The following is a 10442-nucleotide window of genomic DNA, read 5'->3' as shown; positions in this document are numbered from 1 at the left end:
TTGGGGGAAAATTTTTGGGTAAAAGAAAAAAATTTTTTTCCCCCAACCCCCCAAAATGGGGGGGAAAAAGGGGTTTCCCCCCCCCCGGGGGGCCCCCCCCCCCCCCCCCCCCAACTCCAAAGTGTTTTAAAGTCCCATACAATTGTTTCATTATTTAACATATGTACAAGACTGGTTATTAAGATATATTCAACTGGCAATTACTCTCTGGAATAACGGAAACGAACTGTGATACCATTATCCCTTGTCTGGAACTGTCGCTACTTATTATTACTACTAAGAGATTCGGTACTATTGTTGTTGTAATATGTAATGCTATCTTAGCATTCAGACTCTTAACAGTAATAAATCCCTATATGTTGACAGGACATCATCTATGAAAATTTCTGTTGAAAGGATATTGTTGCCGTTTGTATGTAACTTAACTGGCGAACACTGGCCTTTCCATTTTTTAAGCTAGTTTCTTCTTTGGTTTCCCACTTAATCTTTAAGTTTTCCACAGGATAGCAAATTTTTAGTTTTGCTTATGAAAGTTTTGCTATGTTGGAAGTTCGAAGCTTCAATCAATAAAACCCCCCAACCAATAAAGAGAGTCCTGATGATGGTATGAGTTTTGTACAGTGAAGACCCTACATACAAGATTACAGACTTTCAAGATTGCTGTTGATAAAGGTTTTGACCAGAAATTGTATTGGCTGCCTATCCATTCAACCCACGTACCCTTTTTGTGTGGGCTTTAGAGCAGTTGCCACAATGGATTCTTTGGCTTGATGGTATGATGGCAAGTCACTTTATTAGTGGATCTCAACTTTCCTTGTTACATCCCAATTTCATGATTTAGACTGAAGTGAGTGTCTACATTTGATAACTACAAATGAATGCCGTTTTCATTATTAAGGATTTTTGGCATCGCCAAAATCAGTTTGTGTAATTCTGCAATGTCTAATTGCCTGTAGGGTGTAGCCTGTCTGGTATTTATCATTTTTTTTTAAAAAAAAAAAAAGTTAGATGAAGCCTTCTGGAGTTCTGTTATACTTCTTCATCTTTCATCAAATCCGTGTACCTGGTAATTGGTAGAGCTTGTGTTAGTTTAATGGATGCTTTTTAGTTGGGTCATATTGATGTCGATCCTGACCAAACTGGGCCCCACCACCATGAAAGAAAATCAGTGAGTTTCTTTTTGGGATAATTTTGTCCTGCACCCAACTGTTTCAACATATTTCACCACACACCCATATGTTTCGAAAATACTCACTCCACACCCAATTCCGTTAATTTGACCGTTTATTCTAACGGTCAAAGGGCAAATTTGGAAATTCATATCCTAAATATTATTTGATGATGATAAATTAAATTTATTTGATAATTTAATTGATGAAATTATTATTAATTACCTTTAAATAAATTTTTTTAATGTAAACATTAATTATTAAATTAATATTTTATCTCATTTTATTTTTCTCTAATTCAAGATAAGGGGTATTTTGGACATTTACTTAAATTTCAAATAGCTCCGTTAAACATAACGGTCAAATTAACGGAATTGGGTGTGGAGTGAGTATTTTCGAAACATATGGGTGTGTGGCGAAAAATGTTGAAACAGTTGGGGGCAGGACAAAATTAACCCTTTCTTTTTCAAGGTTCTTTTGACCACCCCAATCTAAACGCTGAGACTGTCTTCCTTTCTCCTTTTTTTTTTGGGGGGGGGCGGGTGGGTCGAAAGGCCAAGATAGTGCAAAGTGATCCAACCACTTTATTTTCAATGAGTGGGAATATCAAAGATCTCAGGGGTTTGTGGTGGAATTCAAAGACACCGTGCTCGTTACAAAATCACTCAAAATGATCGAAGTACTTGAGGTGAGGAAAATATTTTTAGTTCTAAAGGAGAAATGATTAGAAGATTCCCCTACTCTCTTTTCAAGTCAATGTAGGGCATCTAAAAGGTTAATGACCCTTGGAGCCTGAGGTTTTAATATCCGTCAAACAGTGATTAAGTAGGGATTCCCTCGGAAGACCAAATGACTGAGAGACTAGTATCACTCTTGAATAGCCAATTTGATTAAAATAATAATAATAATAATAATAATTGAGGTTGGCCTGGTTGCCGATTGATTTGCGAAACAAGTGGCCACGGCCTGACCAAGTTGAAGATTGTTGTTGTTCGTTGGAAAAATATTTCTTTGAGAATGTTGTTGTTTTATGCACATCATTTCCCCCACTTTTAACGTCGTAGATGAAGAATTTAGCTCTCAGGTCAGAATTATTGAAAAGAAGAAGAATCTTCCATCCCATCAGTCACTTGTATCATATGTAGTGAGGCCAAGTTTTTAACAACTTTTGACAATTTTGGTGGTGAATATATCCTGCGAAAACAACTAACAGACTCATTGCGTCCTTTTGTTGCAAATTCTCCCATATGGCGAAAATGGGAATCTGCCTTCATTTAGCTTTGTTAGATAAATCATAAATCGATTTCGATAGATCTTTCTTTGGATTATTGGGACTTAACGGCGGATAATGTGCCCAATTGCATGTAAGAATCTAATAGAAGAGGTGCAATGCACCGGGAGTCACAAGGCTCTCAGTTACTCATCATTGAGATGAAATTCTGAGATTAAGTCAGTCTCAGGTCTTCGTTTACTGTATAGATGACGGCTCATTGGAATATTGTCAAAGCACCCCTCAAGACGTTTCCCCTGAGCTTCAGCCCCTCAACCAGCGTATGAAAATGAAGGACACGATTGTGAAAATGGCACGCAGAGTCCTGCGTGATTATGGAAACAGTGTTTGTGATAAAAAGTAGATCCGGTACTTACTTGCCTCTTGACTTTGTGTAATTTGATGTGTTTTAATGAGCTTAAAATAATAATCAACTAAATATCCAATGATGACTTGTAGTTTTGATTTGATTGGTCTCTTGGCGAGGAAGTGGGATTAGTTCGTAGATTTGACATTTATAAGCTAGTATCAGGGTTTTCCGAACAAAATGATGAGCAGTAAGTCCTCTTTTTCTTGCACCCATTTGCAAAAAGTCGTGTTCTTTACTCTTTAGAATGCCCAACTATTAAGAAACTTTAGTGACCAGTGAATTAGATTGAGAGGATTGCGGATTAAAGTCAGTTTGTAGTAGATGGTCCTGACATTTGGATTTGGCTTAAGCGAGATGTGTTTGTATCTGTATGCAGACAGCGTATTGTCATTATTTTGTTTTTTTTGTTTTTTAATAAAAGATCATTAGAACAATATTGACTCGCCAAGGGCGGGCTCAGAATATCTTCTCAGATTTTCTCGAACCGAACCCAGATTCCATCTTTGCACTTTCAAAACTTTTACCAACTAGCGATCATTGTTTTGGAATAACTTTTTTCCTGAGAATTAGCTTCTCAGCCATACTTCATTTGTGCTCCTTTTGTTGGCTGGGGGAGAAAGGTGGGCGGGCTGTAACCTAGTAGTAATTGAGCCTACTAGAGAAATGGAATACTCATAATCATTAATTTTAATAAAGAACCATATTATGAATTAACCTTTTGTCTACTTTTGACATTTGATTTTACCAAAACAATAATATATATGCATGCCACGAACCATTCTTAGTTTGACATTTAGATGTTTGCAAGAATGAATGACTTTGTGCTTCACTCGTCGAAAAGAAACAACTTTGACTCACATCATAATTCATACAGAAATAGATCTTAATTCAATATGTATGCAAACAAGGAGATAGCTTTCACTTTGGTATTCGACAATCAATTACCCAAATGGTGCAAGCAGTGAGAGTGAGAGTCACATGTATTTTCCTGATAAATTTGAGCACCCAGTGACTAAAATATCTAATAATAGTACAGAAACGTCACATGTCATCCAAGTCATGTAAGGGACTGTGTCAAAACCATTTGCTTTTTGTTTGTATGCGATTGTTATCCCCACAAGTCCCTCAATAGATTAGCCCGTGATCGGATGATACACATAGAACCTCTTAGCAAGCCAAGCCATGTTTGGCCCGCCAGTTAGCTCGTTGGTACTCGTGAAAAGCCAAAGCCTAACTCTTTTTAAGTAAATTCTCCCACAATATCTAAGTCAGTTCTACCAAACCCCTTTTTGTTAAGTTAATTGCCAGCCGTATCATGAATCTGCGAGGTTTATTAACGTAAGTTTTATGATTGAGGTTGCTCGTATATTTATTATTACTACCGTCTTAGCGAGTTTCTTATTACACAGAATGAAGTTTCATTTTGTCTGCATGTTAAGTTGGCTAAAATTTTCCAAATAAAACACGACAGGTTTTCATTCGCGAAAAAGCAAAATCAATCCTGGAATTAGCGCTGGGAAAAAGGGTGGTTCAATTTATAATAATAATAATAATAATAATAATAATAAGAAGCAGCTAAGCATATGGGGCAAAATTTAAATTAAGTGGTTGAGCTTGAGAATGCCAGAGGAGGAAAGAACACACTTTAGTGGTTGACCTCGTGCTTAGTTCACCTCTGAACGTGCTTAACAGACGAAAGCAATTAAGCAATGCAAAACCAACCCCCCCTCCCCCAACCCAAAGGTCCAAAACAACTTTTTTTTTGTTGTTTTTGTGTGTGTGTGTGTGTGTTGAATGTCTTATTTAAGATTGAAATTGATCAATTATAATTTTTAAACTACAATAATAATATATTTAATAAACACTACTTGTTGTAATATAAAATTAAATTGATTTAACTTTATATTTGTATAATAAAAAAAATTATATTTTTATTAAAATTATTATTTAATTATTATATTTAGTATATATTATTTATTTTTATTTTATAATTATAATTTTTTTTAACAATAATTATAACTTATAAAATACAATTGATCAATGTCAAACAGATCTAAAATTTAATTTTTTTTTTGCCCCCTCCCTGATAGCTTGCTTCGCCGACGCTTTTTCTTTTCTTTTTACTTTTTTTCCATTTTGCCACCAGACCACCCCACTTAGACTTCGTCGCTTGTTACTTGTACGTTAGCTGCTGCTCTGTCTCTGGCGATCCACTAATTTTTTTTTATCAACAAATGATATTATAATTAAATGCATGATTATATGAGTTTGATAACGTTTTTAAATTTGATAAAAAGGCATTAATGTATCCCACCTCTCATACCGTACACGTGGCCCACATAGTCATTTATCTAATGGTGGGGCCCTCTCCTTTTGAGATGGGTGTCCACCAATCAGCCTCAAAGCAGCTTAACTTTTGTATGGCAATTTGTTTATTTATTTATTGTATTTATTCAAAGTTCTGTTGCTTTAGGAACAGTATGATTCTAATGCATGTGCTAAGAAGGTGGTAATCAAACTTTGGGCTGATGTTCTTGTTTGTTCACAATCAATCAGGACCGTTCAATTAAATGAGAGTCTCTCCATCAAATGATGGATAGATATGACATGTCCAGAGGCAGTAGGTAAGATAAGTCCATCAAGAGGGGCAATTTCACGTCTTCAAAGGCTAAGATTTCTCAACCCTTGCTCCTGTGTTGTGTTGGGTCATTATCAGTTTGTTTCTTTTTCACTTTTATTTTTTTTCTCGAGGACAAGGATGGGTTGCCGAAAAAGAAAAACAAAAGGCAAACTCTAAAGATAGAATCAAAAAGCAGAGGCTCCCATTCACCATTGTGTGGGTATTGGCAATTGGTCACCCCACACTAACCGCAAGCAAAATGGATAAGCAGCTGAAATCACTGTAGCTTTCTCACCCTTTGCCTTTCTTTTTCTTTTTTTTTTTAATTCACTGTGGGCTCTGTATTACTTGCTTACGTTATAATAAGCAACAATACTGACCTTGTGTAGTGATGTTATCACATTACTCCACAGTTTTATCACTGTTCACAAAACTTGAACGAGCAAAGGATAGAAGAAACCATATGGGGGGCATTAATTAGTATTATGGCCATTTTGGGCCACTTGCTTGGCTAGGACTAAAAATGGATAAGACAAGAAAGAAAAACCAAGCTTTGCTTCCCATGATAATCACTATATTCAATTGTAATTGTACAGTCAGATCCCACTTCGATGATAAGCTTTGCTTTTTCAATCCTGCCAGAAAGAATAGCAACAAAGAGGGCGGATAGATTTCTATCCTCCTAATTATAAGAGAGAGACTGGTGCACTTCACTTGGCTGCTTTATAACGCAAACGCAGGGGTGTGACAAATCATCGAAATTTAAATGGTCCCACCTTCAACTTTTGGCAAGTAGATATCCATCCATACGATACAAGTATTAAGTCAGAGCATGCACAGAGAGCAACTCCGCACGATTCATCGACTCATTTCACATAATACCATAATATCTGCTAGATTTTGGCACCACCCCGACCCCACTTTTGACACACATCAGATGGTTCCGCGAACTTGATCTGAACGAGCATGAGCTTTGGTTTTATAATTCTATGAAGCAGAGAGTACAATACGCAGGACACACAAAATGATCAGGACCATCCATCATCCCTTTGAGAACTAGGATTTCCATTGAAGAGAAACCCCACGTGGCGAGGGACGGGGAAAGGGTTCCTGGATCTGTCTGTGTAGTAGTACAACACCACTTTCGACGCATAATTAATGGACCTCATCACTGTCAATCGAGATTTGACATTTATTTCCCCATCTCAAATTGCTAACAACAACAACAACAATAAATTAAACAGTCAGGTACTACACCAACACATCTGAAAACAAAAACAAACACATGGAAAGAAGAGAAAAGAAGAGAGAGTTGTATCAGACTAGGGCATTTAGTTTCCACCGGCTACAGTTTAATCTAAACTAAAATCGATTCACAATGAGCGACCCAAGTCTCCCAACACTGGACGCTAGCTTTTCTCCTTTCTGATTCTCAGCAGGTGGCATGAAAAAATTGTTCATCGATTCACCTTTAAATATCTCCCGTCCAATTCTTCAAGCTCCATTCCCATGTGATCCAAGTGCAAAACATGGATGTTCAATCAACTCTTGATGTTGGATTGTTGGACAACAAACCCCTCCCTTCTCTGGCAGACCCTTCTCTTATGATAAAATGAACATGAAAACAAAAGGTAACATGAAATCTAGATGCGTACCGCTAGAACAATATTCCACGGGCCAGTACATTAACAAAGACATCCATCTTGCTCATTAGCCTCGGTCCTCCCAGCTTCATTGAAATAACCCTAGCAAAGAATAAGTGTGGTCCTTAGCATTGCTTCTCCTTTAATTGCATAGCAACAGTCCATAACAATAGAAGTTCGGTACTCTTATCATTGTAATTGTTCAACAACTACGCAGAGGACCTTCTTGCGGGCTTATATAAAAGGCACCCACTGTAATCAATTTCTAACAAAAAATAACCTGTAACTTCATCAACAGCCACCAGAAGAACAGCTGAAACTACTTTGGTTCTCCATAGCAAATGCCTACAAGAGCATAACCAAATTATGGTTTCACCTTAAGATAGTTACAAATTTTGGAGCATCATGCCTTGGTCCTTCAAGAGACCGATACATGTATAATGTCTCAACATAATTATCTGTTTCCTCCTCATCGTCAGACCTAATCACTTCCACAACCAGGCGGGGCATTGCTTGAGCAATCTCCTGGCAACCTTGGCGAGTCAATCTACAAGAAGACATCCACAGGAACCTCATGTTGTAGTAGTGGTGTAAGCCAGAACGTAAAGCAGCATCACCGAATGGGCTATCTCTAATCTCAAGCTTCTGTAACTTGGGGCATCCCTCAAGCACATATTTCAGACCCATATCACTGTCTCCAGCAAAAGCAACTGAAAGGGTCCTGATCAATTTCCCATATTTGCCAATATAACCGAAAGCTCTATCAGTTAATAAACCAGAAACAGCAAGCCTGGTGAGCTTCCTACAGTTCCTGACAATGGCTCCAAATCCTTCATCCATAGGTTCTCCAGTAGCATGATCAGGCCTATGTCGCCCCATTATACATAGCCGAAAGACCTCAAGTTCCAGACAGTTACTAGACATTGCTATAACAGCTGCATTTGTCATCCGTTGACAGAAATATAAAATAGATTGCAGCTTCCTACAACCCTCGGAAATTGCTTGGAGACCCACTTCAGAGACAGGGCCCTCAACATCCTCTTGAGCATTCATAGGAAAAACCCGAAGTTCACGAAGTTCTTTGCACGTTGCAGCCACGGCCTGAAGTCCTTCATCACATATTGAATCGAGGGCCTGCATAATGACAGCCAAGATAAGCTTCAAAACCCATATTTCTTCAAAACATTGATAATCAATAACACAAGGGACACCTACCCAAAAATTTTGAAGTTTGTGACAGTTGCATATGACTGGTTTGAGTTGGTCAGCAGTGATAGTGGCATAACTGAAATTCAGTGAAGTTAGATTAGCGCAAACTGGATAAATTGCAGACAAATAATCAGGAGTGATTTCCCTGAAACCAGACAGACAAACTAAGGATTTGCAAGCGGCAAAAGCAGCTATATAATCCGGTTCAGTATCACCCTGTCTCTGAGCAACCTCTGATGGACCGTATTTCCCTGTGCCGAGATGTGTAAGCTGGGGAGCTCTAACCATCAGGCGGTACAACTGCCGAATTGAAACATGACGGTTCAATCTAAGTTTCCTCAGAAAAGGAGACCTTGCCACCAGTTTCTCCAAGGCCTCAAAATTTATTGCACAGTCTACACAATCGAAAATCAATGATTCCAGACAAGTTTCACCCTCAGGGAAAAGAGATATCCAATCTACCTCATCATCAGTGACCTCCGTTTCAATCAGATCAAGCACTCTCAGTTGCCTGAAACATAAAAATATCAATCAAATATTTATATGCTTCACCGCGTTTCTATTTTCTCCTAATATAAATTCAAACCACTACTTAGATTCATATGCTTTGTACTCCAGTACAACATTACTTCATATACAGTCGCAAAAAAAAAAACAGCAAACTTAACTTTCGCTAAACCAATAACAATAACAGATCTAAACATTTCTTCCAAGATCAAACAAAAAGCTTCAGCAAGCGATTCAATCTCAAATACTAAATGTTAAAATTTTGGGGGGAAAAAGATAAATCTACCTGCACTTGCTGGCAATGAAAGCAAGTCCACAGGTTCCAAACCCTTCACAGCAAACAAGCGTCAGCTCCTTAAACCCCGAAAATGACTCGGCGAGCAGCGCCAGATCATCATCCGTGATGGACATGCGCTTCAGGTAAACCTTTTCAAGCCACGGATAAGCATTAGCCAATACGCATACCCACGGCCCGAAGTGGGCCCCCCAGTCAGGGGGCATCAGATTAAAGTCAGCAAACCTCGGCTTCCCTTTCAACACCACTGACCGAACCCGCCTGAACCGGCCCCTGGCCCGGTCCGGCGAGACCGCGTAGCAGTTTCCGATGAAGAGCTCGGATCGAGTGAGGGCCTCCGCACGCCACCATGACTTGCACACCAATGAGGCGGCGTTCCGGTCGCGGCGAGAGGTTAAGAATTGAAGCACGTTTTCGAGAACGATCTCAAGGACTTGGTCCGGATACTGGGACTGGTACTCGGTAACGGTAACGGGTACAGACGCGGGTATGGACGATGAAGTTGAGGATCCGGACCCGGAAACAGCTTCTCCGGAGCAATTACGAGCTTTGTTGATAGAAGGAGCGGCACCACAGCGGAGATCCAACGGCGGAGATCGGTCGTCGTCTTCGGACATTTGTTGTACGGTAAGATCCTGCCGCATGAGATGTGCGATTAAATTTAAAAAGGGCTCCTTTTACTGTTTGTAATCGATGTCGGATTTTCCCCCAAAAAAAAAAAAAATTGGTGGCGAAGATTTAGGATTGAATAAATAGATAGATCATCAGAGAGAGATAGAGAGAGAGAGAGAAAGAGGTAGCTGAAAGTAAGTGAATTTAGGGATTTAGAGGAAAGAGAAAAAATGAGAGGGGGGACTGTGTGAGTGATTGTAAATAGTGAGCATTGGGATCCTCCATTAGCCAATTTCTTTTATTTCTCTTTCATCCGCTGCTGCTGCTGCTGTTGTTGCTGCTGCTGCACTGCAATATCCAATGGCTCTCCACACTTCTCCTCCATTATTTGGGGTTTGCCCTTTTGCGAGCTTTTGTCTTTTTTTATTCTGCTTTTCATTTTTCTTTTTAAAAAAATTACATAATTGAAACTGGAAAGAATCATAATGCCCCCCCCCCCTTCGGTATGTGTTATTTGTAGATACCCCTTAAAAGATTCTTAAATTTACACCAGAACATTGTTTGACCTTATTGACGCCTAAATCTAGTTGTATACTTGAATTTATAGACCGAAGCAGTTGACATTGTATTGTTCACATTGAGTTAATTGACTCTTTTCGTATTTTAGCTACTCACTTATTTGCAAGACCCTTTTTCTAATAAATACAGACGTACACTTGATTTTAAAATATGTACTTGATAAGACTG

General features: G+C 38.7%; 1 protein-coding gene across 2 annotated transcripts; it reads right to left on the bottom strand.

Annotated features, from left to right (window-relative positions):
* Nucleotides 1-5969: 5969 nt before the first annotated feature.
* LOC18042843 (transport inhibitor response 1-like protein) lies at nt 5970-10211 on the bottom strand. 2 transcript variants are annotated; one of them, XR_002905249.1, is made up of 4 exons: nt 9075-10211; nt 8288-8792; nt 7085-8206; nt 5970-6642 (listed from the first exon to the last, which is right to left on the bottom strand). XR_002905249.1 is itself a non-coding variant. In XM_006433814.2 (3 exons), exons 1-3 carry the CDS (start codon nt 9725-9727, stop codon nt 7445-7447), a joined length of 1920 nt encoding a protein of 639 aa, XP_006433877.1. In that variant the 5' UTR covers nt 9728-10211; the 3' UTR covers nt 5970-7444. The 2 variants fall into 2 exon arrangements, 1 of the variants encoding a protein (XP_006433877.1); XM_006433814.2 differs by having other exon boundaries at nt 5970-8206.
* Between the last annotated feature and the right edge of the window lie 231 nt (nt 10212-10442).

Source organism: Citrus clementina, unplaced genomic scaffold, assembly GCF_000493195.1.
Source record: "Citrus clementina cultivar Clemenules unplaced genomic scaffold, Citrus_clementina_v1.0 scaffold_5, whole genome shotgun sequence".
Lineage (NCBI taxonomy): Eukaryota > Viridiplantae > Streptophyta > Magnoliopsida > Sapindales > Rutaceae > Citrus > Citrus x clementina.
This window is presented reverse-complemented; position numbering and strand designations above follow the sequence as displayed.

Coding starts and splice junctions, on each gene's coding strand:
- LOC18042843 (XM_006433814.2), bottom strand. CDS start 9,727: ATGCGGCAGGATCTTACCGTACAACAAATGTCCGAAGACGACGACCGA. Junction 8,793..9,074: donor TTCATTGCCAGCAAGTGCAG/GTAGATTTATCT, acceptor TTTATGTTTCAG/GCAACTGAGAGTGCTTGATC. Junction 8,207..8,287: donor ACAAACTTCAAAATTTTTGG/GTAGGTGTCCCT, acceptor GTCATTATGCAG/GCCCTCGATTCAATATGTGA.